Source organism: Mustelus asterias, chromosome 7 (assembly GCF_964213995.1).
Source record: "Mustelus asterias chromosome 7, sMusAst1.hap1.1, whole genome shotgun sequence".
Classification (NCBI taxonomy): domain Eukaryota; kingdom Metazoa; phylum Chordata; class Chondrichthyes; order Carcharhiniformes; family Triakidae; genus Mustelus; species Mustelus asterias.
Window position 1 is genome coordinate 94,891,948 of NC_135807.1, and position 27,671 is coordinate 94,919,618.

At 43.0% G+C, this 27,671-nt stretch overlaps 2 protein-coding genes across 9 annotated transcripts in view; one reads left to right on the top strand and one right to left on the bottom strand.

Moving 5' to 3' along the window:
• Positions 1–1,051: 1,051 nt before the first annotated feature.
• LOC144496141 (tumor necrosis factor receptor superfamily member 11B-like) lies at positions 1,052–10,979 on the bottom strand. Its single transcript, XM_078217120.1, has 4 exons — positions 10,910–10,979; positions 6,419–6,791; positions 4,925–5,107; positions 1,052–2,367 (listed from the first exon to the last, which is right to left on the bottom strand). Exons 1-4 carry the CDS (start codon positions 10,925–10,927, stop codon positions 2,039–2,041), a joined length of 903 nt encoding a protein of 300 aa, XP_078073246.1. The 5' UTR covers positions 10,928–10,979; the 3' UTR covers positions 1,052–2,038.
• Positions 10,980–15,519: 4,540 nt separating this feature from the next.
• Positions 15,520–27,671, top strand: part of LOC144495855 (collectin-10-like) — a 204,421-nt gene continuing 192,269 nt past the window's right edge. For 3 of the 8 annotated variants that reach the window (XM_078216502.1, XM_078216499.1, XM_078216503.1), the window contains exons 1-2: positions 15,954–16,090; positions 17,565–17,716. The gene's annotated coding sequence lies outside the window, so the exon portion shown is untranslated. Of the gene's footprint in view, positions 16,091–17,564; positions 17,717–27,671 lie in introns of those variants that run through there. The other 5 variants (XM_078216498.1, XM_078216500.1, XM_078216506.1 and 2 more) reach the window with 5 other exon arrangements.

Genomic DNA, 27,671 nt, shown 5'->3' on the forward strand with positions numbered 1-27,671 from the left:
GTTCTCTTTCTGTGGGGGAGCACTTCAGCAGTCACGGGCATTCAGCCTTGGATCTTCAGGTAAGCGTTCTCCAAGGCGGCCTTCACGACACACGACAGCGCAGAGTCGCTGAGCAGAAACTAATAGCCAAGTTCCGCACACATGAGGACGGCCTAAACCGGGATGTTGGATTTATGTCACATTATCAGTAACCCCCACAGCTTGCCTCCTGGGCTTGTAGAATCTCACTAGCTGTTCTGTCTGGAGACAATACACATCTCTTTAACCTGTGTTGAATGCTCCCTCCACCCACATTATCTGTACCTTTAAGACCTGGCTGACTGTAGAGATTTGCATTCTAATTAGTATTCTGTAACTTGATTTCTGTGTCTCTGCACGGTTGGAGAACAGATATCCACTCCATCTGACGAAGGAGCTGTGCTCCGAAAGCATATGGTATTTGCTACCAAATAAACCTGTTGGACTTTAACCTGGTGTTGTGAGACTTCTTACAAGGAGACTAAACACTGTCTGGGCTGATCACTTTGTGGAGCACCTCCGCTCAGTCAACAAACAGGATCCCAACCTTCCTGTCGCTTACCATTTCAACTCAGCATCATGTTCCTATGTCCACATGTCTGTCCTTGGCCTGCTGCAATGTTCCAGTGAAGCCCAGCAGAAATTGGAGGACCAGTCTCTCATCTTCCGATTAGGCATGTTACAGCCTTCTGGACTCAACATTGAGTTCAACAAATGTCGACTCTGACCTTTCTCCTACATCTTGATTCCCCCCTTTCCATTTTATCCAATTTATTTTCTCTCCCAATGCAAACCCACCCCCCTCCACCACCCCCCCCCCCCCCCCCCCCCCCCCCACCGCCCATCCCACTACTGCCTGTAGTTGTTTTATAAAATGGCCACCATACCAATTGGATTTATATTCCATACATGTAGCTAGTTTCAATTTAACCCATGTCCCACTAACCTTTAGATGTCCCTTCCCCTCGGCCCTGCACCAGTGTTATTTACTCCTTTGACTTAGTTCTCAACAGAATGGACAAATCCAGCTACTGCATTGAAATCTACATATGATTCACATCAGAATAATAAAGTAAATTAACAACACTAATAACAAATGGGAAAAGCAACGCTCATGGATACAACAGGATTTGACAAATCAGGCATACTTAACGATCTCCAAAGTATAAAAACATCTTCAATTACCATGATGAATTCTGAATAAAATCATAACATTGAGAAACGTTCCTTAATATAGTAAAATCTCGATGGTGAAATGCTATTGGACAAGCTTGTGCCATCAAACTATAACACTAAATTGGGTAATGCTGTAAAAAGAGACATGTTATCAAAGATTTTCATCTTGTGTTCATTCGGGATTGCTCACAAAAAATTACCAGCTGTAATGAGGTAACTAGAATTTATACTGCATGAGAAGAGAGTGCTGATTGGTTGGCAAGTGGACTCTGATTGGTGGAGGCATTGTCATGGCAAATGCAGCATGGAACAGTTAACTGCCAAGCTTTGTTCAAATTCGAATACTTATTTTCAGCAACTCTCAAGTTCCATAATAGCAAACAAAAATGATTTTGAAAAATATAAAGAGAAATGACTGCTTCATTGTCGCTACAGTGGCAGTTTTGTTAAATTCTTATACAAATGTGGCGAACAAAAGCTTAGCTATTACTGAAAAGTTGGAGACTTGTGATTGAAGACTTTTTTTTTGTCTTGCATTCATTAAGGCAAAGGCAAGAATGCCCAATTTCAAATTATCACAACAATTTATACTACAGGAGAAAGGGACACCAATTGGCAAATCAACTCTGATTGGCTGAGGCATTGTCATGAAGACAGTAACAAGAACTCTAATGAGAACACACAGTGATAATTAATTATACAAAGATGCTTGAAAGGCAGTGAATCAGGAGAAGGTTGTGAACAATGATGAACACTGTGGGTTCAGTTTCAACCAGCTTTCTTTAGTTATGACAAGCCTAGATTTATCAGTGCTGCATTGGTATTTTCAAAATATTACTGCTCACTAATGTACTAAACATGCACACTTTGCCTGCTTTATATTGACGTTATCTTTGAGGAACTTTTTTGACACTTTTTTTGCAATTCTATTCAGCTTGGCAGCCCTCAGAACTTTTACTAATGCTTCGGCGGTTATGTTTTCACTCTGCTTCTTCTTCCATTTGTCAAAGTAAAGCATTATCTGCTGATGTTCCTGCTTGTCATCCCATGTTTGCCGCATGTTTCTTCGGGTCTCATTGACGAGTGCCTTCCCCAGACTGAACACTTGCCACTGCTCCATTTTTTGTCGTGCCACAAAGTAAAAAAGTGTTTGTTCACACTCTGTAACACCCTCTGAAACATAGAATGAAACCCATTTTATTTTGCTTTGACTTCAACTGAATGCTTAGATAGAATAATTTCTCAGATATATATATTTTAATAATGGCTGGTTAAGAGGCAGTTACAAATTTTGCATAGTTATCATCATCTCTTGGCCACATCATAGCTCACATTGTATTCTCAGTTAACTGGGGTTTTTTGGTCAAAGTGCAAATGTTGGATGGATAATGATATAAGTTACATGGAGACTAATGGATGGTCAGGAATGAATTGCAAATATTAGGGGAGGCAATGGCCTAATGGTATTATCACTAGACTATTCATCCAGCAACTCAGCTAATGTTCTGGGGACCTGAGTTCTAATCCTGCAGATGGTGGAATTTGAATTCAATTTTTTTAAAATCTGGAATTAAGAATCTGCTGATGACCATGAAACCATTGTTGATTTTTGAAAAAACCCATCTGATTCACTAATGTCCTTTAGGGAAGGAAATCTGCCGTCCTTACCTGGTCTGGCCTACATGTGACTCTAGAGTCACAGCAATGTGGTTGACTCTAAACTGCCCTTGAACAACTAGGGATGGGCAATAAATGCTGGCCCACCAGTGACGCCCATGTCCCACGAATGAATAAAGAAACAATCTTTGCAGTGCCACAACTGCTTTGAAGTCACAGCAAACATGATTTTCAACAGCCTTTCATTTCTGAATTAATGAGTGAGCAGTGAAGGACCTTGAATGGCTTAAAAAGAAAACTGTTTGAGTGGTGAAATTACAATTAGCCATCGCACCAAAATGTCTGGCTGCGGGAAAGGGGAAGGCAGCGCATCGCAAGAGGCAGCTGAAATGTTGCAGCATGAGGTATAGCTGTGAAGGAATATGCCATTTCCCATACATGGCCATTAAGTTACCAGGAGTATGACAGCAAGCAGCTGGTATGCTGCATGCCACCTGTGTTGGTCTGTGCGTATCAGTTTGGCAGTAGGGCTGCCCTTGCCCAATGTGCAAAGGAGTTGAGCCCACTAAAAATTCACAGGGTCCATTTTTAGGTGGATACTTATACCTTATGCCTTTTCAATCAGGTATCTAATTATTGTTGAAGGGCTCCTATCTGAATTTAACCACTGATGGGAGTTGTGAAATTCTCCAGTGGCCCAGAAGCAAGTTAGAAGGAGCTGAAATACTCTTTCAGCTTCACAGGAGGTACACTTGGACCCCAGCCCCAGTATCTTTCCCTCCTCCTAGTTACACAAAGGCTAGTGAAGCAGGCCACCTCACATTGGAATGAGCTGCCTTTGGAGGAGAGATCAGTGCCAGTTGCCTCACTGAAGTTGTTGATGAGATCTCGGGGTCAATTTTCATTGATCCTCAAGCCTTTCAGTGCAGGTACACACTGGTCTCACTGCACTGAGTCTGAGTTTGAAAAGATGCTCAGGGGATAATCTGCCCTTTGATATTTAGAGTCCACCAAATTAATGCTCAGACAATATTGGTGCTAGTGTTCTCAGAGTGAGGGTCTGTGCTGGTACATACCTATTAGTGAAAGAACAATGATGATATTCATAGAATCATAGAAACCCTACAGTGCAGAAAGAGGCCATTTGGCCCATCGAGTCTGCACCGACCACAATCCCACCCAGGCCCTACCCCCATATCCCTACATATTTACCCGCTAATCTCTCTAACCTACGCATCTCAGGACACTAAGGGGCAATTTTAGCATGGCCAAACAACCTAACCCGCACATCTTTGGACTGTGGGAGGAAACCGGAGCACCTGGGGGAAACCCACGCAGACACAAGGAGAATGTGCAAACTCCATACAGACAGTGACCCAAGCCGGGAATCTAACCCAGGTATTATAGATTCAATAGGCAGATCTAAATTTCTGAGCACTATATGAGGTCTGGCTGTCACCCAATGTAGACCAGTGTGCAACAAATGTCAATTTACTGCTAAATGAATATACTTTTCCACATCAGCAGAATACAGATTGTATACTAACTCAGTACCTCTATTCTGAATGAGGATGGTTGGAGGACCTATATATGCTTTCCCAGAAGAAAAACCAACGTATTTTTTTTCTAAAGTCATGTTTTCACTACAACAAGAGGATGAATAGTGAGCAAATTGGCTTGTTTTCTGCTTAACCATATTCTATTATCTTTGTGCCTTTCGTAAAAGAACAGGGTTACCTTGTTACTCAGAGTAGATGTGCATTCTACCCATAGTTACTGACATTAGTAACTCAATATAATGCTCAGGTTTTGCCATTTATGTGGAGACCTTTGAACAGCGTGCCAATATATATTCATACAAAATGAGACAATGTTTTGTTCCTGCCTTTGCAACAAATTATTATAATCTCCAATCTTGACTATATAGTTGAAAGCACACTATTGTTTGATTACATGAATACAAATAAAAGCTTCAGCCTGAACTTTGTTCAACATAAATATACAAAGCAATTTTAGAGCTTGTTGCTTAGCCTGGAGAGGTACAATTTAACAGTTGCACAAGTTCCATTCAATTACACAGGTTAAAAAATGTGAAAAAAACCTTTTGAAATACCTTTGGAGTCATGGGGCTGACAGGGGCTGCACAAATTATCATGCCACACAGTGCCAAGGGTATCCAGTTTTAAGCCCAGTTCAGTGCAGTTTGTGTGTTTCTTACATTTTGCGGTGGTAGAACTCACTGATGAAAAGAAACCCCGAGTACATTTGCCACAAACTGTGTCTGAATACGAAGTGCCTGATTAACAGAAACAGATAAGTGAATCCTATTAAAGAAGAGCACATCAAAGTAAAATACCTCACAAAGTTGACTAACATAAGGGGAAAATATGTTTGTATTGAAATGAATCAATAGTAATAAATTCAGTATACCTGACAAACTTCTGCATGCAAATCTTTCTTAGAAATCATAGAAATCATAGAAACCCTACAGTGCAGAAACAGGCCATTCGGCCCATCAAGTCTGCACCGACCACAATCCCATCCAGGCCCTACTCCCATATCCCTACACATTTACCCGTTAATCCCTCTAACCTACGCATCTCAGGACTCTAAGGGGTAATTTTAGCATGGCCAATCAACCTAACCCGCACATCTTTATGATCTATTGAAACAAGAGGGAACAAAAGTTTCCATTTATGGGTGATCACATGCTCCGAATGTGTAAAATAAGTTAGGCAAACAAGATTGTACCAGGACAATACCCCAGAAATGATAGATTACAACTATCAGAACAGGCTGGGGATCATAGAATAGAAGTTCATAGAATCCTTACAGTGCAGCAGGAGGCCATCAGCCCATCGAGTCTGCACCAAGTCTCCAATAGAGCATCCTACCTAGACCGCAACCCCGTAACCCCATGCATTTACCCTGCTAATCCCCCTAACCTATTCATCTTGGGACACGAAGGGCAATATATCATGGCCAATCCATCTAATATGCACATCTTTGGACTGTGAGAGGAAACTGGAGCACTTGGAGGAAACCCACGCAGGCACGGAGAGAACATGCAAACTCCACACATACAGTGACCCAAGCCAGGAATCAAACTCGGGTCCCTGGCACTATTAGGCAACAGTGCTAACCATGTGCCACTCTTTTTAAAGAGAAGTTTTGAAAATTAGGAAGGGATTTGTTAGAGTGGATATGATAAAGAAGCATTCACTTGAGGGGGAGGCCAAAAAGAAAGGCCATAAGTATAAAATAGTCATTAATAACTCCAATAAAACATTCAGAAAAAACTTATTTACTCAAAGAGTGGTTAGAATGTGAAAGTTATTACCACATGGAGTGACTGAGGAGTATAGCATAGACGCCTTAAGGGGAAGGTGGTTGAATACACAAGGGAGAAGGGGATAGAAGAGGATGCAGTTAGTGTTAGATAAAGTGTGGTGTGAGGGCCCTTATATGGAACATTAAATCTAACAGACTCCAGTTTTGCTGAACAGTCCTTTTCTGCACTCTAAATTCTGCGAGACTTTCAATTTTGTAAATACAAACAAAGGTGGACATTTAAACTTGGCAAATTACAAAACAAAACACGTAGTACCTGCATTTTTAACTCCATATCCAGGGAGACATTCTTTCTGCTTCATACAAAATTCATATTTCCAGAAGAACCCATCGTTGCACTCACACACTCTGTTGTGAGTCGCATTGCATTCATGTTTAACATATTGATTATCTTTGCAGAAATTATTGCAGTATTGGCATTTCTGTAGGTAGTTCCAAAACTGCGTATAATGATCTGCTGAGCAGGGTGCACAGATGGTATCATGATCTTTTGTACAATAGACCTTCATATAATGACCTGGAGGGCAGCGACTACAGGTTCGGCCTTCATATTGAAAGGTGGGTACTGCTGCGATGCATTTCTCTGTACTTGCATAAATAAGAAAGGCGAAAGCCAGGCTGAGCAATGACTAGGGAGAAAGAAAGGTTAACTTCAATTATAGAGGCAGTATCTATTTGGACAATCAATGCAGCCCTACATTTAACACTATGATCAGTATTCCGGCTCACCAAGTGCCCATCTTGGGAGGGGAGGAAAGAGAGCAGTAATGAGGAGCTTCAACAATAACCACCTGACTCATCTGCAGAAAACTGTGGACTGCCAAGTTTCAAAAACAAATAAGGATGTAATATATCCTACTGGAGATTCAATTAAATTGAAAGATTTTTAGTTGTCTTTTCCTATATTATTTAGTGACAGACAGTTTTTTTTTGTTAACATTCAGGAATAAAAATTTATAGAAATTTATAAAATTCTAATGGGATTAGACAGATTAGATTCAGTAAGAATGTTCCTGATGTTGGGGAAGTCCAGAACTAGGGGTGATAGTTTGAGGATAAGGAGTAAACCTTTCAGGACTGAGGTGAGGAGAAATTTCTTCACCCAGAGAGTGGTGAATGTATGGAATTCACTACCACGGAAAGTAGTTGAGGCCAAAACATTGTCTGATTTCAAGAAGAAATTAGATATAGCTCTTGGGGCTAAAGGGATCAAGGGATATGGGGGAAGGCAGGATCAGGATACTATCATCGAATCCCTACAGACAGAAAGAGGCCATTCAGCCCATCGAGTCTGCACCGACCACAATCCCACCCAGACCCTATCCCTATAACCTCATATATTTACCCTGCTAATCGCCCTGACACTAAGGGGCAATATAGCATGGCCAATCCACCTAACCTACACATCTTTGGACACCAAAGGGCAATTTATCATGGCAAATCCACCTAACCTACACATCTTTGGACACCAAAGGGCAATTTATCATGGCAAATCCACCTAACCTACACATCTTTGGAAAGTATTGATTTTGATGATCAGCCATGATCATAATGAATGGCAGAGCAGGCTCAAAGGGCCGAATAGCCTACTCCTGCTTCTATTTTCTATGATTCTATGCATAAAAAGGAAATGAATCCTCTTTCAGTGAGTGGAGGTGGTTGCTGGCTGGACCAATGATGAAAAGTATTTTTTTCTCCATGGGGCACGGATGAACAGAAGGATTTCTTTAAAGTACAGTGACCTGACATCTTGCACTGCAGCGCTTCAGATTTAGTGGCATGCAGTTCCTGTTCCTCAAACCCCACGCATTGAGTAGCCTGTCTCATTCATGCTGCTGTGGAGAAGTATTGAATTTAGCAACGTGAGGGTAGATTAGTTGAAGACTGAGTCAATCCTGACATGTGAATTATATATAAAAAGCCCCAAGTAGCAGAATTCTTAAATGTTAATAAGGAGAAAAATACTTTATTTTATTTGATGTGACTTCTTAAATGAAATTCTGATTTTAAATGAACTTTTCACAATAAATGAGTGGTATTATATCAGGCTGGAACATTGAAACTTTAGCTTGGCTGGCACTGGGAAAAATATTTCAACTAGGTTTTCTGCTCAGTTTTCGTAAGTAGATTGCTAATGTTGATTGCATGATAATTATTAACATAATTATTACAACACTAAATGTTGATATGCTGAGTATGGCTGCCTGTTCGCTGTATGAATCATTGATTTCCCAATATCTGTGCTGGTTGATAAAGGTCCCATCAGAGGTACAATTCAAAACATCTTCCTCAATATTTCTGGTTGAGGGTATGAAAGAGAAAAGAGATTGTAGAGAATCCTGCTTCTTCCGTTGTATCAGATTATGTCAGGAAGGGTCAGTTAGTGGGTAGTAAGGTTGGGAGGAGTCAGTTCAAGGTGGTGGTCAGGATTGGGGGCATAGACTGGTCAAAGGGGGTGAGGTCGGGGAGGAAGTCGGGTCTTGTTGGGAGGAGTCGGGTTGAAGGGGTCAGGGTGATAGTGCAGGGCTGCATGGTGGCACAGTGGTTAGCACTGCTGCCTCACAACGGCAGGGTCCCAGGGTCAATTCTGGCATTGGGTCACTGACTGTGTGGAGTTTGCACATTCTCCCCGTGTCTGCGTGAGTTTCCTCCAGGTGCTCCGGTTTCCTCCCACGCTCCAAAGATGTGCGGGTTAGGTTGATTGGCCATATAAAATTGCCCTTAGTGTTAGGGGGACTATCAGGATAAATTTGTGGGGTTGCGGGGGTGGGCCTGGGTGAGATTGTGGTCAGTGCAGGCTCGATGAGCTAAGTGGCCTACTTCTGCACTGTATGGATTCTATGATTCTAAGTCAGTGATAGTCAGGTCTGAAGTATGATTTGGGGATCAGTTATGGTCCTCAGTTCAGTTACTCTGGCTGGTCACTGAGTTAGATCAGATATTAACCAGTATAGCATTTTCAGGGTAAATATGCAGTTAAGTCCCACATATCTGGCCCAAGGGTCTGTCCTGAGCTTAGTTTCAGATACATATGTGAGGGTCCCAGGCAGTGGAAATCAACTCCCCAGAGATTTAGCCATCAGACAGTGACAGTGAGGGTCTGTGTATCAAGTCTTCTGCGGGTCCTGATGCACATCTCCCAACTTCAGTCCAGATTTCGCTGCTCTGGACATCAGAGGATTTAAAGAACAAAGAACAATATGTTCTTTCCTTCTGCAGCCATTTTACTGATCTATAAGCCACATGTTTGCTGAAATAACTGCATTCTCCGCAAAGGATACTGACACTTCTGACCACTCGGGGAGCTAATCATAGAATCCCTACAGTGCAGAAGAAGGCCATTTGGCCCATCAAGTCTGCACTGATTCTCCGAAAGAACATCTTACCCAGACCCTAGCCCTGTAGCCCCACGTATTTACCCCACTAGTCCTCTTAACCTGCATATCTTGAGACAACAAGGGACAATTTGTCTTGGTCAATCCACCTAACTTGCACATCTTTGGACTGCGGGAGGAAACTTGTGCAGACATGGGAAGAAAGTCCAAATTCCAAAGTCACCCAAGGCTGGAATCGAACCCAGGTCCCTGGTGCTGTGAGGCACCAGTGCTAACCAGTGTGCCACCTGAGCCTTATCATCTCGCTGTGAGGCAACAGTGCTAACCACCGTGCCACCTTAGCCCCATCATCTCAGAGAGCAATACATTGACTTAAGTGACCTTTGGGAAGACAAGATCACTTTGAATTAAAACAAACGTCTTACAGCGCATTTGGTTTCATGTTTCTAGTGTATCAACAAGCCACTTTGCTCATATGGCATCGAATTATTATTAAATACACCCGGCAGTGAACATTCCAACATGAATCTCTGTGGTAACATAAAGACAATAGGAGGACACATGCTAAAAATTCAAAAACCTGCCACATAAATAGAATAAGGAAGACAACTGTTTTGCATGTTAAAACATAAAAGTTTAAAGTTTAGTTATTAGTCACAAATAAGGCTTACACTGCAATGAAGTTACTGTGAAATTCCCCTCGTCGCCACACTCCGGCATCTGTTCGGGTACACTGAGGTAGAATTTAGCATGGCCAATGCACCTAACCAGCACATCTTTCAGACTGTGGGAGGAAACCGGAGCACCCGAGGAAACCCACTCAGACACAGGAAGAATGTGCAAAGTCCACACAGTCATCCAAGCTGGGAATTAAACCCAGGTCCCTGGCGCTGTGAGGCAGCAGTGCCAACCATTGTGCCACCGTGTCACCCCTATATTACCAAAGTATTACATTTATATAACGCTTTTTACAACTACTAGCCATCCCAAAGTGCTTCACAGTCACTGGAGCACTGTGGAAGTGTAGTGACTGTTGTAATATAGGAACATTTAAAAAATTAATTGAAAATAAAATCATAAAAATAACTAAGAGATAGGTTTCGGATTTCAAAGCTCTAGGGATATACTTTTCAATCAGCCAGTTCTTGTTTTTCGTTTGGGTGCAATTTTTAGTCAGCACTTTATCACATTAAAAAACGGAATATAGTACCGGCATGTTAAAATTAGAATATAACTTCACCAATCAGCAACCTGTAATCTCCGGGATCATTAAAGACATATTTCAACAATTCACCATATTTGAACCCCATTTCTGCCTTGGTGTGACAAGCACCCACACTCCTATGTACCAATCACAAGTGATTTTGGACATGACAGGCTGCCGGTCACTTTCCGTTCAATTTGCTACTCACCGCTCTGATCAGTTCCATCCGGATGCCTGGTGCTGCACGCTGGAGCAGCCGCTGGATCCTACGGCGACCTGCAGAGAGTTTAAAGGCTGGGAGGTGTTGGGAATTCCCCGAGTGCGGAGGCGCCCTTTCGTCCTCATTGGTTCAGAAATGTTTAATATTTTTACTCTGTATTGTCGAGCCCAAATGAATGACGCAGTCCCTAACTTGAAACCCTCAAGACACCGCAAGCAAAAATGTGTAAAAATAAAGAAGGATTGACATGTCACCTTTTATAGCCCAATTTACTCCAAAGACTTTATGTGGATGTGTAGTCACTAATCTGATTTATTATTGACACATGTATTGGTATACATTGAAAAGTATTGTTTCTTGCGCTCTATACAGACAAAGCATACCGTTCATAGAGTGCATAGGGGAGAAGGAAAGGAGAGGGGGCACAATGTAGTGTTACAGTCATAGTTAGGGTGTAGAGAAAGATCAACTTAATAATGAAAGGTAGGTTCATTCAAAAGTCTGATGGCTGCAGGGAAGAAGCTATTCTCGGGCTGGTTGGTATGTGACCTCAGACTTTTGTATCTTTTTCCTGACTGAGGAAGATAGAAGAGGATATGTCTGGGGTGCATGGGTCCTTAATTATGCTGGCTGCTTTTCTGAGGCAGTGGGCAGTGTAAACAGAGTCAATGGATGGGAGGCTGGTTTGTGTGATGGACTGGGCTCATTCACAACCCTTTGTAGTTTCTTGCGGTCTTGCCGGAGCCACACCAAACTGTGATACAATCAGAAAGAATGCTTTCTATGGTGCATCACAGTCCAAAGATGTGCAGGTTAGGTGGATTGACCATGCTAAATTGCTAAAATGTCAGGGGGACTGGCGAGGGTAAATACATGAGGTTATGGGGATAGGGCCTGCGTGGGATTGTGGTCAGTGCAGACTTGATGGTCCAAATTTTATTAAGTTTATTTATTTATTAATCACAAGTAGCCTTACATTCATACTGTAATGAAGTTACTGTGAAAATCCCCTAGTCGTCACACTCTGGCGCCTGTCCAGGTACATTGAGGGAGAATTTAGCATGGCCAATGCACCTAACCTGCATGTCGTTCAGATTGTGGGAGGAAACCGGAGCACCCAGAGGAAACCCATGCAGACACGGGGAGAATGTGCAGACTCAGCACAGACAGTGACCCAAGCTGGGAATTGAACCCAGGTCCCTGGCACTGTGAGGCAGCAGTGCTAACCACTGTGCTACCGTGCCGCCCATTTACCACCGTGCCGCCCATTCGGCACTGTTGGATTCTATGATCTGTAAAAATTGATGGGAGTCATAGTGGACATGCCAAATTCCCTTAGTCTCCTGAGAAAGTAGAGGCATTGGTGAGCTTTCTTAAAAATAGCGTCGGCGCGGAGGAACCGGACAGGTTGCTGGTGATCTGGACACCTAGAAACTTCAAGCTCTTGACCAATCATCCCTGTCGATGTGGACAGGGGAATGTTCTCCATTACATTTCCTGAAGCCCATGATTGGTGATGTGTAGATAAGCGTTGCAGCCAAGCTTATGCACCAGAGTGAATGATTCGCACTTACCAGGTGCTGTTCCATTCAAAAAATATAAAGCATAATGCATATGCTGGAAATTCTGAAAGCAATGTATAGATAATGCTGGAAGCAAATTAGATAGCATCTGTAAAAGGAACAGACAAGTTGGCATTCATCAATGTGTCATGATTTTTTTTGATGGGGTGGAGGGTTTTTTTGAAGAATTGAGTGAGGAAGAATTAATCTGAACTCTTCCTCATGTGTATACTTATATTCTCCAATTTGGAAATGACTAATCTACACTATTTTCACGTGTTAGTATTTTCCACTGTCTTCGTACTACATTATGAGTCTTGCGTTGGGATATTTTAGTGTTCCTGTATTGTGTGTCTGTGAGTCAGTAAGTCAGAGATTGTGAAAACTTAGTGTCCTGCTCAGGAAGTCCCGCAGATGCTGCTTCGTCCAACTCGAAATGAAATCGCCTTGCCACAGAGAAATATCAAAAGGCTGAATCATCATCCCTTTTTTTAAACAAGCCTCTTCAGAACAAAACTGAAAGTCTCAGAATCACCATTGTGTTTCTGTTAACGGGTGTGTCTGAATGGCGACGTTATTCCTAGTGCTTCTTTTGTACTGTTTTGCAATTTCCCCTCCTGCAGAGATTGACTAGAAATTTTGTTTCTCATTAGGATTCACTACGAGTTTGTAGTCTGTTACATTGATTTGCTTTAGTGTTCGAGTTTTTCACAGCAATCTCCAACCACTGTGGTCCCCTCGATTCTCCCCGAGTTTCATTGTGATGCTCAAATTTCTCACAGGATTTTATCGCGGCGCTTGTTCCTCATAGGGATTTGCTGCAATGCTCATGGTTTGTCCAAAGATTCTGCATTGTATTAAGGAAGAAAGAACTTGCATTTGTGTAGCACCTTGAACGACCTAAAAGCACTTTGCAACAAGAACCATAGAATCATTGAGTGCAAAAGAGGCCCTTCACCCATGGAGTCTGCACTGACACGCGAGAAACACCTGACCTCCCACATTTTCCCATTTACCAGCACTTGGCCCATAGCCTTGAATGTTATGATGTGCCATGTGCTCATCCAGGTACTTTTTAAGGGTTGTGAGGCAATTTGCCTCAGGAAGTGATTGTCACCACCCTCTGGGCAAAAAGATTTTTCCTCACAGGAGTTTTTCCTAAACTTCCTGCCCCTCACCTTGAACCTATGACCCCTCGTGACTGACCTTTCACCTAAGGGGAACAGCTGCTCCCTATTCACTCTGTCTATGCCTCTTATAAACTATCCCTCAATCAAGTCACCCCTCAGTGCTCCCTGCTCCAACAAAAATAAACAAAGCCTATCCAACCTCTCTTCATAACTTAAATGTCCCACTGCAGGCAGCATCCTGGTGAATCTCTTCTGCACCCCTTCCAATGCAATCACATCTTTCCTATAATGACCAGAACTGCACACTGTACTCTAGCTGTGGCTTCACCAAAATTCTATACAACTCCATGACTTCCTTGTTTTTGTAATCTATGCTTCAATTGATAAAGGCAAGTGTCCCATATGCCTTTTTCACCACCCTACTAACATGCCCTTCTGTCTTCAGAGCTTTGTGGACAAATGTGCCCAGATCCCTTTGTTCCACAGAACTTCCCAGTGTCAGACCTTTCATAGTATACTTCCTTGTCAAATTACTCCTTCCAAAGTGTATCACCTCACATTTTTCAGAGTTAAATTCCATCTGCCACTTATCTGCCCATTTGACCATTCCAACTATGTCATCTTGTAGCCCAAGACACTCAACCTCACTGTTAACCCCCCAGCCATCTTTGTGTCATCTGCAAACTTACTAATCCTATCCCCCACATAGTATCTATGTCATTTATATAAATGACGAATAATAGGGGACCCACCACCGATTGCTGTGGCATGTCACTGGACACAGGCTTCCCGTCATTAAAGCAGCCTCCTGTGATCACCCTCTGTCTCCTACAACTGAGCCAATTTTAAATCCACTTTATCAAATTACCCTCTATTCCATGTGCATTTAGCTTCTTTACAAGTCTTCCATTTGGGACCTTGCCAAAGGCTTTGTTGAAATCCATGTAAACTACATCGACTGCACTACCTTCATCTACTCACCTAGTCACTTCCTCAAAAAATCCAATAAAATTTGTGACCTCCCTCTAAGAAAGCCATTCTGACTATCCCCAATCATGATGTGAAGATGCCGGCGTTGGACTGGGGTGAACACAGTAAGAAGTCTCACAACACCAGGTTAAAGTCCAACAGGTTTATTTGGTAGCAAATACCATAAGCTTTCGGAGCGCTGCTCCTTCATCAGATGGAGTGGAAATGTGCTCTCAAACAGTGCACTGACCTGTTTGAGAGCACATTTCCACTCTATCTGACGAAGGAGCAGCGCTCCGAAAGCTTATGGTATTTGCTACCAAATAAACCTGTTGGACTTTAACCTGGTGTTGTGAGACTTCTTACTGTATCCCCAATCAAGCATTGCACCTTCAAGTGGAGATAAATGCTCTCCTGTAGAATTTTCTCCAATAGCATCCTTACCATTGAAGTGAGGCTCACTGGTCTGTCGTTCCCTGACTTAACTCTACAACCCTTCTTAAATAAGTAAGCAATTTTGATGTGTCATCACTGGAGGTAATGTAGAGAGATACAACAATCAATTTTCACATAGCAAGATCCAGCAAACAGCAGTGAGATAAATGAACACATCGGGGTGAATTTTACCATTACGCCCGCCACAGAAATCAGAATGGGCGAGGGGCGGATCATCAAAAGATCCGTTGACCTCTAACGAGATTTTCCAGTTTTGGGGCGAGCGCAGCCAGAAAATCCCGCCCTTAATCCGTTTTCGGGATGTTGGTTGAGAATTATATATTGGCTAGGGCAATTCACCTGCTTGTCTTCAAGATATGATCATTTACATGCATCATAGGGCAGGTAGGACTTTAGGCTTATTGTCAACAGAAAGGTCGGTGCAGCACTCCTTCAATACCGCATCGGGGTGTGCGAGCCGAGATGATATGCTCAAGGTTTTGTAGCGCTTGAATCCACTGAGGCTGACACGAGCGGCCAATAGTGACCATTAACAGCTGTCACCAGTTTATTTCGAATGGGAAAAGTCACGATTTCAAAACTCCTGACACATTGCCTTGTTTTTTTCAATCTAGCAATTTGGTTTCAGTAACCTGAATTCGACAATTAGGAATTCTGGTGGAGCAGAAATCTGTCGTAGCGGATCAGCCAGCAGTTCTACGTGTTTCCTGAAAATTGCCCCCGTCTGACTTAACTTCCAGCTTTCCCTCCTTATCCTCCTATGTTCAAAGTGAGACCTGAAAAATCTGAACACCATCCTGAATCAAAATTCATTAAATGATGGCGATCTAGGGAAAATGTGGGAACATTCTTTCCTCCCATGTTTGCGATGCAATTATCATGTGAATTAAGAGAACTATTTCTCTCAGCGCCGTTGTTGCCTGTGAGTTAGATGGACCCAGAAGGAATAAAAACAGTACAGGGGAATAAGAGTACTGGTCTGCACTGTTTATTTTAACCTTTTTGAGAGCTTTCTGGTCTCTCTCAGCTTCAACTATACCTTGCATTCTTTGGTGAGTCACAGACTATATTGTCTTAGTAAAATTTAATTATATTTCAAGTTTTTTAATCGTCATTTCGTAGAATGTAAATTTTATCCGATGGACCGTATGTTCAACTGTGATATGCCAAGATCTTGCTATGGTATGAAATGGTATCACTTTTATTAACTGACGTAAATAATAACTTGCGACATCCACATTCGGTAAATGGATAATTCCGCTTTCATTGACCAGAATTCTCCAGTGTGACTAAGGTTGACCTTATCCTGAACACTGACAACTATTTCAAAATGATCATTGCATGTGCAGACCTAGTGCTGCATAGTGGCGATTTTTAGAACAGCCACTGGACCTTTGATGTATTTTCCGGTAAATGCTTAGTACCTGATTTTACCATCACCACTTTCCATTATTACTAAGTTCGGGAGAGTATTTTCCCAAATGTGCCTCCAACTGCTGCCAACGATTTGGTTAGTGCCTGAATAGAAGAAGGGAAGTTAACTATAAGTTTTGGTCCACGCTTCTCTCTTCCATCATTTTTGCATCAGCAAATAAGTTTAAAGTTTATTTATCAATGTCGCAAGTAGGCTTACATTAACACTGCAATGAAGTTACTGTGAAAATCCCCTAGTTGCCACACTCCGGTGCCTGTTCGGGTACATTGAGGAAGAATTTAGCATGGCCAATGCACCTAACCAACACGCTTCTTGGACTATGGGAAGAAACTGGAGCATCCGGAGGAAACCCACGCAGATACAGGGAGAATGTGCAGACTCTGCACAGACAGTGACCCAAGCCGGGAATTGAACCTGGCGCTGTGAGACAGTGGTGCTAACTACTGTGCCACCATGCCACCCAAATACTGGTAACCCTTAGCATTGTAATTCTTAGCACAAATATTATGGGCAAAACACATGAAAACAAGACTCTCTCACACTTCAGTTTCCCTGGTGAAGTATTGGTGCCTCTTCAGAGAGTAGGTGAAGTCATGTGTTATTAGTAACAACATCACTTTTTTAAAGTTTAAAAAACAAGTTAAAATTACAGAGCTGCAGGAGCTAATGCTGAACTCCTCAGCATTAGAGAGAGAGAAAGAGGAGTTTGTGTGAAGATGTTTAAACTTGTTGGAGGCACCATTCACACTGCATTTTTCCACACACACAAAATGATACAGTCAGAATTCACAAAATAAATTACATTTATTTGGAACTCTGTGATATAGTCAAAACAAAATACACAACCACAAACAGGCGATATAGAGACACATAGAGCAACATTTTCCCAGACTAGGGGGTGCAGGCTTGGAAGATGAGCAGGTTGGGAAAATCCAGGAAATTGATGTCAGGTTGAGGATATGAATCCACCCTCTGTTTTGCTTGGACCAATACTGAAGGTAAGCAGGGAATTCCATTCCGATAAGTAATTAAGTAATTGTTGATGTAGTTAAGAAGCCAATTTGCTTTAATTCTGAATCATGATTTTCTAGGCATGGTACCAGCTTTCTGAGCTGTCAGCAGTTTGTCATGTGTTAGCATTGAAACTGACAAGACTTTAAAAAGTCACTTCGAAGAGCTCCAGACATGAAGGCTGCTATTCAAAGAACTTGGTTTCGCCGAGAGTGCTTTCACAACTTGACAGGTAATTGCCAAATTTTAGAAGACACTTCAGCTGTCTAACACTTCACGCACTTTTGTTGTAGGATCACTTTTAGAGACTAAGTGGAGAGTCGCTGATGGAAGTCATGCCATGTCTCACTTGACCTAGGGATTGTGGATGTAGACCGACAAAGACCTATGTGAATGTGCTCCTTTACTTGTGCTGTGTTCTAGTTCAAGTTATAATAACGTACCAACACATTCATTGTCTATGGTTTGCATTCCTGTGACTCCTACATCAATCACACACTAAATATCCGTCTCAATTTGCAGTAGACTTGGACAATGTGTACAGTTATTAATCTTCGAAAGGTACTTGAGAGTTATCGTTATCTAATCAATCAGGATTAAATGTAACCATTATGGCAGGATATCATGTTTAATTAGAGTTTAAGATAGAATAAAGCACACTAGTTATAGAGCAAAAGCATGCCACCATGACAAGTAGCAAGTCATGGTCCAGATCAGGCAGGACAGCTGGCGTATGTGAACAGCCATTTCGTTCTTCTTTTTGGCTTCTCAAGCTTCTTACGATTAGGGTTAGGCCAGAATCGTCCTTGTGAGTTCTTTACCACTGTCTACTGCACTGAACTTTCAAAACATCTCTTACTTTATAATAAAGGCAAAATACTGCGGATGCTGGAATGTGAAACAAAAACAGAATATGCTGGAAAATTTCAGCGGTCTAATAGCATCTGTGGAGAGGGAATAGAGCCAACGTTTCGAGTCTGGATAAGAGTCATCCACACTCGAACCGTTGGCTCTATTCTCTCTCCACAGATGCTGTCAGACCTGCTGAGATTTTCCAGCATTTTCTGTTTTTATCTCTTACTTTATACCCTCTTTCCAGATGGACACCTAGCAGGATTATTGACAAGGAGTTTGCTCCTTATAATGATTTACTTTATTTCAAAATTACCTAAAGTGTTGAGTTCTTTGTCTAAAGCTTGGATTGAAAAGCCCTCCCTTAATGCCATTAATCAAGCATTAGCTTCTTGAGCCATCACACATATCCACAGACCTTGATCAATTCCCCTTATCTCATCCTTCCCATGTCATGTCTCAAGCTGTTCCAAGTGACCAGTTTCATCCTCTCTGTAACATTCCATCTCCGGCATTAAACTAACTCCCAGGAATTTCATTATGTGTATCTATTTGGCTATCAGTTATTTAAGAGGAAGGCTGTTTATAAGACCCACTCATAAGCTGTTTATAACGGTCTTTCAGTTCAGCTGTTCTTATTCCTTATCAGATGGTTGAACCGTGGTGCTGTTCTGCAAAATAAGCTCTGCTGTTCTGTAAAACAAGCTCAGTTTCCCAGCGCTAATTAACTCAGCACTCCAGTAAGTATCAAGTCAGCAAAACTCAATGAAAAGCCTAGCACAGCTCTGTACAATGGTTGTTTTAAACATCTGCCTGTTGCTCTCCCACTATAGTCTGTGGCCTTGCCTGTTCGTGGGGCCTCCTAGGGATAGCCATTTTTATCTAAGGCTAACTATTATTAGACTCATTTTTGTGGAAGTGAAACCTTAAGCAATTTCTACTTAAACAAAATCCAGCTGCAGCACCTATTTACCTATTTCATGTTGATTTTATACATACTAAGCATATAGCTAATTTCTAACACATGTTCAAGACTTGGCTCAGGGCAAGGTTGGGGGGAGGGAATGCACACAAAAGACCATGAAAGGAACTCCCCCCGGCCCCTCTGGCACCAGACCCATAATGGCTGCCGTACCAGTTGCAGCCCCACAACTGCAGCGTCCAGTTGTTCCCTGGAGAGATTGCCCCTCATGGCCGGGCAGCAGTAGCTTTATAAAATGTAAAAACAAATCTACCTTTGTTTGTCTCCCACAGACTCCCTGCTCAGATTGACAGCTACCACCTCACCCAGTGGAGCTGCGATTGGCTCTCCTGTGCCAGGAGCCCACCTGCTGCACCTGATTGGACAGTGAGCCCATTCCCTGGCCTTTAATTGGCCGGAGCATTGAAGGTTGCAGTGGACATACCTAAAGCACACTGTGGGGTCAGGATCCAGGACGAGCCCATATTTCTGGTTGCCGTCACTGGACTGAAAGGCCAACATACATTTTAATCCCCTCAGCAAATACTGCAAATTATACCAATCAAGTGGGGGAATGGGATTGACTGTGTTGCTCTCTGGGGAGCCAGCATGGACTCAATGGGCCCAATGGCCTTGTTCTGTGCCATAAATGACTCGATGATACAAAAAATGGAATGTTATCCATTACTGGTAGTCCAAATCTCGCAAACATTTCAACAAAGCCTCTCAGTATGTTGCTTTCAATAACTGAAGTGGGACTTGCTACTTTGACGATGTTACTATAGATCACACATGATGAGCAGGGTATGGTCATATAGATAACTAAAGCCTCCCCAAAATCATGTGCTGTAGTGGTGACTCCTGATTTGGGAAACTGCAATGCATCAAACAGATATTACATTTCACAATGAGCTCTATTGATATCCTGAGCCAATGGAGGCTTTTGTGGGCTCTGTGGATGAAATCTCCTACGCTGATTATGCCACTATCATTAGTTCCTTTCATAATGAAGCTGGAAAATTTGAGTTAATGTGTCTCTGTATATTGTGTAATTCATTAACTCCATATTTGGCTGACCAGTGAACCTGCCTACTATACATAGCTGTTCTGGTATAGTTCTGACCTCAGAATCTCTCTGCTTCTAACTCAACAGAGTTAAACATTACTTTCAGACCCTGTCCCCTGGGGTCTGGTGGATTAAGTGTCCGAATTGAAAGTTTTGAAAGTTTTGTCTGCCATTCTGATCAAGTGGCCTCCATAACACATTGGTAAAAATACAAATATGAATTAATGACGCCCAGTGTCTTTGAAGCAGTTCTGAATTACTCGGAAGGAAATGCTCCAGTCACCAAGGAAATTTGTGGGAACTAATGGTGTACAATTGTGCCTCCTCCTGATTTTTGACCACATTGAATGAGCTAGCTGTTCACAAACAGATGTCCCATGAACACAGCTGGCTTTATTTCATGTCTCAGACTGTTGTATACAATTAGCCGGGTACCAGTGTAAACATTTGCTACTGATGATAACCAATATTACTGCATAATCAATTATTGTACCAGAATACTCCATTGCAAATACTCAATTTTAAGGTCTGTACAAAAGTTGGATTTGCAAACAAAAATTGAAATGATATTTGAGTTGTACTGTTCAGATGTCAGAGTTGCTTTGTACTCGCTTGTAAATAAAAATAACAAAAAACACATTTCCCAAAATGCTACTTTACAAAATAGGATACTACATCATATTGCAAAATGGAGAATTGGTAAGTATAACCTTATACTACGCTTTACAAAGGAAAATTGCTGATATGTTGGTGATGGCCCCAATGAGATCAAAACAATGAACTATTGAAAAATATAATTAAAACGACATTGAAGATGGTTAAAAATAAAATAAGGGACAAGACAGATCACAAACAAACTAGATTTAAGAATAGGGAAATTTCTGACCAAATCCTGCAGCAGTTTGGAGGCATGGAGAATCCTCAGGTTATGATAGGCACACAACAAACTTTCAAAGACCCAAACTCAAGAGATTGAAATAAGAGTTTGTGTAAATTGCATGATTAAAGAGAGCTCTGATAAGAAAAACAAATTGGTTATATGTATTATTAATAGAAATCAATAAAGGAAATAAAAAATATAGTTACTATCTGTCAACCTATGTCAATCTGAGTCACCCTGAAACCTAAAAACAAGCCACATCATAGGCAGGATCCTGTGGAGGCAACAGTGATCTTGTTGAGATCCTTGCGATGTCTCCTTTCGGGAAGGCCTGTTGTATCTTGTTGGGAAGGCAGTGGCTTAGTGGTATTGTCATTGGACTAGTCAAGGGACCCAGTGTAATGCTCTGGGGACCTTGGTTCGAATCCACCATGGCAGATGGTGAAATTTGAATTCAATAAAAATCTGGAATTAAATAAAGTCTAATGACGACCATGAAACCATTGTCGATTGTCATAAAAACCCATCTGGTTCACTAATGTCCTTTAGGGATGGGAATCGGCCATCTTCACCTGGTCTGGCCTACATGTGACTCTAGATCCACAGCAATGTGGTTGACTCTTAAATGCCCTCAGGGATGGGCAACAAATGCTGGCCCAGCCAATGATACCTACATTCAATGAATAAAGAAAAAAATAACTCAGGTCAACAGCAAGCCTTCCCCAGTTCTTCTGTACTCAGTAACATCATGATGTGGAGATGCTGGCATTGGACTGGGGTAAACACAGTAAGAGTTTTAACAACACCAGGTTAAAGTCCATTAGCTTTCGGAGCGCTGCTCCTTCGTCAGATGGAGTGGAAATCTGCTCTCAAACAGGGCACAGAGACACAAAATCAAGTTACAGAATACTGATTAGAATGCGAATCTCTACAGCCATCCAGGTCTTAAAGATACAGACAATGTGAGTGGAGGGAGCATTAAGCACAGGTTAAAGAGATGTGTATTGTCTCCAGACAGGACAGCCAGTGAGATTCTGCAAGTCCAGGAAGCAAGCTGTGGGGGTTACTGATAGTGTGACATAAACCCAACATCCCGGTTTAGGCCGTCCTCATGTGTGCGGAACTTGGCTATCAGTTTCTGCTCAGCAACTCTGCGCTGTCGTGTGTCGTGAAGGCCGCCTTGGAGAACGCTTACCCGAAGATCAGAGGCTGAATGCCCGTGACCGCTGAAGTGCTCCCCCACAGGAAGAGAACAGTCTTGCCTGGTGATTGTCGAGTGGTGTTCATTCATCCGTTGTCGTAGCGTCTGCATGGTTTCCCCAATGTACCATGCCTCGGGACATCCTTTCCTGCAGCGTATCAGGTAGACAACGTTGGCCGAGTTGCAAGAGTAGGTACCGTGTACCTGGTAGATGGTGCTCTCACATGAGATGATGGCATCCGTGTTGATGATCCAGCACATCTTGCAGAGGTTGCTGTGGCAGGGTTGTGTGGTGTCGTGGTCACTGTTCTCCTGAAGGCTGGGTAGTTTGCTGCGGACAATGGTCTGTTTGAGGTTGTGCGGTTGTTTGAAGGCAAGAAGTGGGGTTGTGGGGATGGCCTTGGCGAGATGTTCGTCTTCATCAATGACATGTTGAAGGCTCTGGAGGAGATGCCGTAGCTTCTCCGCTCCAGGGAAGTACTGGACGACGAAGGGTACTCTGTCCACCATGTCCCGTGTTTGTCTTCTGAGGAGGTCGGTGCGGTTTTTCGCTGTGGCACGTCGGAACTGTCGATCGATGAGTCGAGCGCCATATCCTGTTCTTATGAGGGCATCTTTCAGCGTCTGGAGATGTCTGTTGCGATCCTCCTCATCCAAGCAGATCCTGTGTATACGGAGGGCTTGTCCGTAGGGGATGGCTTCTTTAACGTGTTTAGGGTGGAAGCTGGAGAAGTGGAGCATCGTGAGGTTATCCGTGGGCTTGTGGTACAGTGAGGTGCTGAGGCGACCGTCCTTAATGGAGATGCGTGTGTCCAAGAATGCAACCGATTCCGGAGAGTAGTCCATGGTGAGTCTGATGGTGGGATGGAACTTGTTGATGTCATCATATAGTTGTTTCAGTGATTGTTCACCATGACTCCAAAAGAAGAAAATGTCATCGATGTATCTCGTGTATAGCATCGGTTGAAGGTCCTGTGTGGTGAAGAAGTCTTGTTCGAACCTTCATGACACACGATAGCGCAGAGTCGCTGAGCAGAAACTGATAGCCAAGTTCCGCACACATGAGGACGGCCTAAACTGGGATGTTGGGTTTATGTCACACTATCAGTAACCCCCACAGCTTGCCTCCTGGACTTGCAGAATCTCACTGGCTGTCCTGTCTGGAGACAATACACATCTCTTTAACCTGTGCTTAATGCTCCCTCCACACACATTGTCTGTATCTTTAAGACCTGGTTGGCTGTAGAGATTCGCATTCTAATCAGTATTCTGTAACTTGATTTTGTGTCTCTGTGCCCTGTTTGAGAGCAGATTTCCACTCCATCTGACGAAGGAGCAGCGCTCTGAAAGCTAATGGCATTTGCTACCAAATAAACCTGTTGGACTTTAACCTTGTGTTGTTAAAACTCTTACTCAGTAACATCACCAGAGAGGCAGTGTCTGCTGTCGGTACAACACCCACTCAAGGCCTCAGACTGAGAAAGGGCTCAGGCACAGTTTAGCAATGGCAGGAAGGGGGTCAAGGGGTGGGTGTTATAGGAAAGGGGGGTGGTCAGCAGCAAGGGGAAGGAGGGGTGGCTTTCAGTCGTACCCAGTTCCCGATGCCAGGCCCCTCAATCAGGCACTAAGTATCTTTGAATGAGGGATGCCACGGTGGCACAGTGGTTAGGACTGCTGCCTCACAGTTTCAGGGACCCAGCTTGGGTCACTGTCTGTATAGAGTTTGCACATTTTCCCCGTGTCTAAGTGGGTTTCCTCTGGGTGCTCTGGTTTCCTCCCACACTCCAAAGATGAGCAGGTTAGGTTCATTGGCCAAGCTAAATTGTCCCTTAGTGTCCTGGGACGTGTATGCCAGAGGGATTAGAAGGGTAAATATGTGGGGTTTCAGAGATAAGGCCTGGATGGGATTGTTGCTGGTGCAAAGCCGATGGGCCGAATGACCTCCTTCTGCACTGTAGGGTTTCTATAACAGCCGCCCTTCTCCACCTCCAGGAGCCCACAAGTGGGCATTTAATTGTCTCCTTAAGGGTCTCATTTGACAGCAGGACGGGATGGCCATTTGTGGGCCTTTCCACCCAGACTTAATCGGCTTGTAGGGGAGAAGGTGGTGGGGTTACCCATCACCCTCACATCTGATTAAATGCCCCTTTGCCACCAAACCTGCTCACCAAGCACCAAGAGGAGGGCACAAGATTCTGACAATATTTCATGCAGTAATAGCTGAAAGTCTCAAAGCTGAATAAGAAAACACAGTGAGGGTAATTCCATCTTAAATCCCCTAGTCCCTCCAGCCTCACCTCCAAAACAAGTGTGAGGAGCTCATAGACATCTTTGCCACTAAGATGGAGACCATCCAGTCAGCTATATCTGCCACGTTTCTCCCTTCCACTGGCTGACCTGGTCAAACATCCTTTAATACCGCCCCCTCCTTGCCTTAGCCCTGAACCCACAACGTTCTTTAGTTTCTCTCCTATCTTTGCTCACTGAGCTCATCTTATCCATGGAATCCACCTCCTTTTCCCTCATTGTTATTCCCACAAAACTGCTGATCAGCCAACTCCCCTCCTGATCCCCATATTGTTGAAAATGTTTCTCTGCCTTAAGGTTTTGTTCCTCTTAAATCTACCATCATTATCCCTTTCCTCAAAAGACATTCCATGACTCCTCTTGCAAACATCCATCCTCAACGTTTCTTTCCTCTCCAAAGGCACTGAAAGTCATGTCGCCTCCCAGATCCATTCCCATCTTTCCAGGAACTCTGTGCTTGAATCTCTCTAATTAGGTTTCTGACCCTGTCACAGTAATGAAACAAATCTTATCAAAGCTATAGATGATATCTGACTGTGACAAAGGTGAATTTTCTCTCCTAGTTCTTATCAACTTGTCTGCAGCTTCTTGCATTGTTTGATCACACCATCCACCCGCCTTTGACTCCTCTTCACTCTTGTCCAGCTGCATTGTTCTGCTCTCAACCTGATTCCATTCATATCTATTTAATCATAGCCAGAAAATCACTTGTAATGGCTTCTCTTCCTGCTCCAGCAACATGATCCCTGGTGTCCCCCATCTTTCACCACTCCCCAGCTATTTCTCATCACCTGAAGGCATAAGAATTAGTTTTTACAAGTATGCTGATGCAGCTCTATGTTGCCACCATCTCTCGATTCCTCCATGGCTGCTAAATTATCAGACTGTTCATCTGACATCCAACATTGGATGAGCAGAAATTTCCTCCAATTAAATATTGGGAAGACTGAAGCCATGGTTTTCAGTGGCCATTCCAAACTCTGTTCCCGAACTACTGACTCCATTCCTCACCTTGGTAACAGCCAACCTCTTCACAACCGTGGTGTTCCATTTAGCTCCAAGATAAGCTCCCAAACTCACATCCATGCTATCTATTTCCATCTCTGTGACATCGCTGAACAACTTTGGCTTCTGGTCAAAGAATGTCTTGCTTTTAAAACTCCCATCCTTGTGTTCAAATCCTTCCATGACCTTGCCCCTCTCTATCTCAGTAATCTCCTCCAGACCCCACAACCCTCTGAGATACCTGCTCTCCTCTAACTCTTGTCTTTTGTACATCCCCGATTTTAATTGCTCTCCCATTAGTGGCACCACACTCAGTTGCCTTGGCACTAAGCTCTCTATCCCAGTGTCCTCCTTTAAGACACATCTTACAACCTATCTCTTTGACCAAGCTTTTGGTCATCATGTGGTTTAGTGCCATTCTTGATTTATAATATTCCTGTGAAACACATTGGGATGTTTCATTGTGCTAAAAGAGTTAAATAAATATAAACAGTTGTAAAATTAGCTTTTGGCAATGGTGTGAAATGGGAATATTGAATTGACCAACTTGTCATGTACTTCCTGAATGCAGAATTCTGTGGAGCTCTGAAATGAAACACAAGTCTACTGGAAATGCTCGATATGTTAGGCAGCATAGAGAGGAAGAGAGATAACATTTCAGGTCAAGGTGACCTACTGGAAAGATCATCTCAACCTGAATCTTGGAGTTTTTGTACAAATACTGCTGGAATTGCAGTGTATTCCCAGCAGTTTTAATTTTTATTACTTAATGTTTTTCCTTCTCTGCCTCGTTAGTCTTGAGGGCCTAAAACTCACCCACAGTTAGCTGCCACCCTTTCTTTCTCTCTCTTGCATTTCCAACAGAGGAACTGGTACCAAGGTGCCGCAAGGCCCGATATGGGGATGGGGATGTGGGGAGGCGGCGGGGGGGCGCGGCGGCAGCGGCGGGGGGGGGGGGGGGGGGGGGTGGCGGTGAGGATGCTGCAGAGGGTGAGATGATACAGATCAAGTCACCCAAAAGTCATTGCTCAATGGCAGCAACACGTCAGGGCTCCAATCACTGCACTATGCCAGTTGAAAATGGCGGTGAGACCAGGCTGCCCAGGAGCATCCTTCAGAAATACAGCAAATGATATGTACCAGCGGCAATGAGGTGAGGGCCACTATGAATTTTCTTTACAGCAAGAGGAGTAAATATAGTCTTCATGTGGAACTTAGAGGAAGCACTGGAAGAGTTGATTCTGTTGATTCTATTTTTTCTCTCTACAGATGCTGCCAGGCCTGCTGAGTTTTCCCAGCATTTTCAGTTTTTAAATTTCAAACTTCCGGCATTTTGCTTTAATTTAATTGTTCTTTGTTTGATTATGTCTGTCTGTTTAATGCTGATGCTCTCTGTGGTTGATTAGTAAAGTCAGGGTATGGCCCAGGAGAAAAAGAAAATTGTACTAGTTGGTAGAAGCTGGAAACATGGAGAGCACATGTTGAAGCACTGTGAATTAAACCAGTTACACAAATAGAAGCTAGTGTATTTTCTGCAAAGCTCTAAGATATAAAATATGCAACAAAGTGGTGACAAGGATGATGGAGAAAAGTTTAAATTTACCAGCTCCAGCACCATTCCTCTCTTTGCCAGGAGATCCACCCATGTAGTGGGATCGGTGGATGTCAGGGTTTAGGACTTGCTCGCTGCAAGGTTGGGAAGTCCATATGTAGCAGCAATCCACCAGAAAGCGGTACAGGTACATTGACTTGGACATGAGGCCAATGAATATTTGAGCAGCACGCAGAAGACATGTCTATGTTTGATATGGTGGTCGTGCTCTCCAAATGTACTTCAGGTCAAAAAACAGTATGATGCACGGTAGCACAGTGGTTAGCACTGCTGCTTCACAGCTCCAGGGACCTGGGTTCGATT

Coding starts and splice junctions, on each gene's coding strand:
- LOC144496141 (XM_078217120.1), bottom strand. Junction 5,108..6,418: donor ATATGGAGTTAAAAATGCAG/GTACTACGTGTT, acceptor TCTGTTAATCAG/GCACTTCGTATTCAGACACA. Junction 2,368..4,924: donor TCAGCCCCATGACTCCAAAG/GTATTTCAAAAG, acceptor TCTATGTTTCAG/AGGGTGTTACAGAGTGTGAA.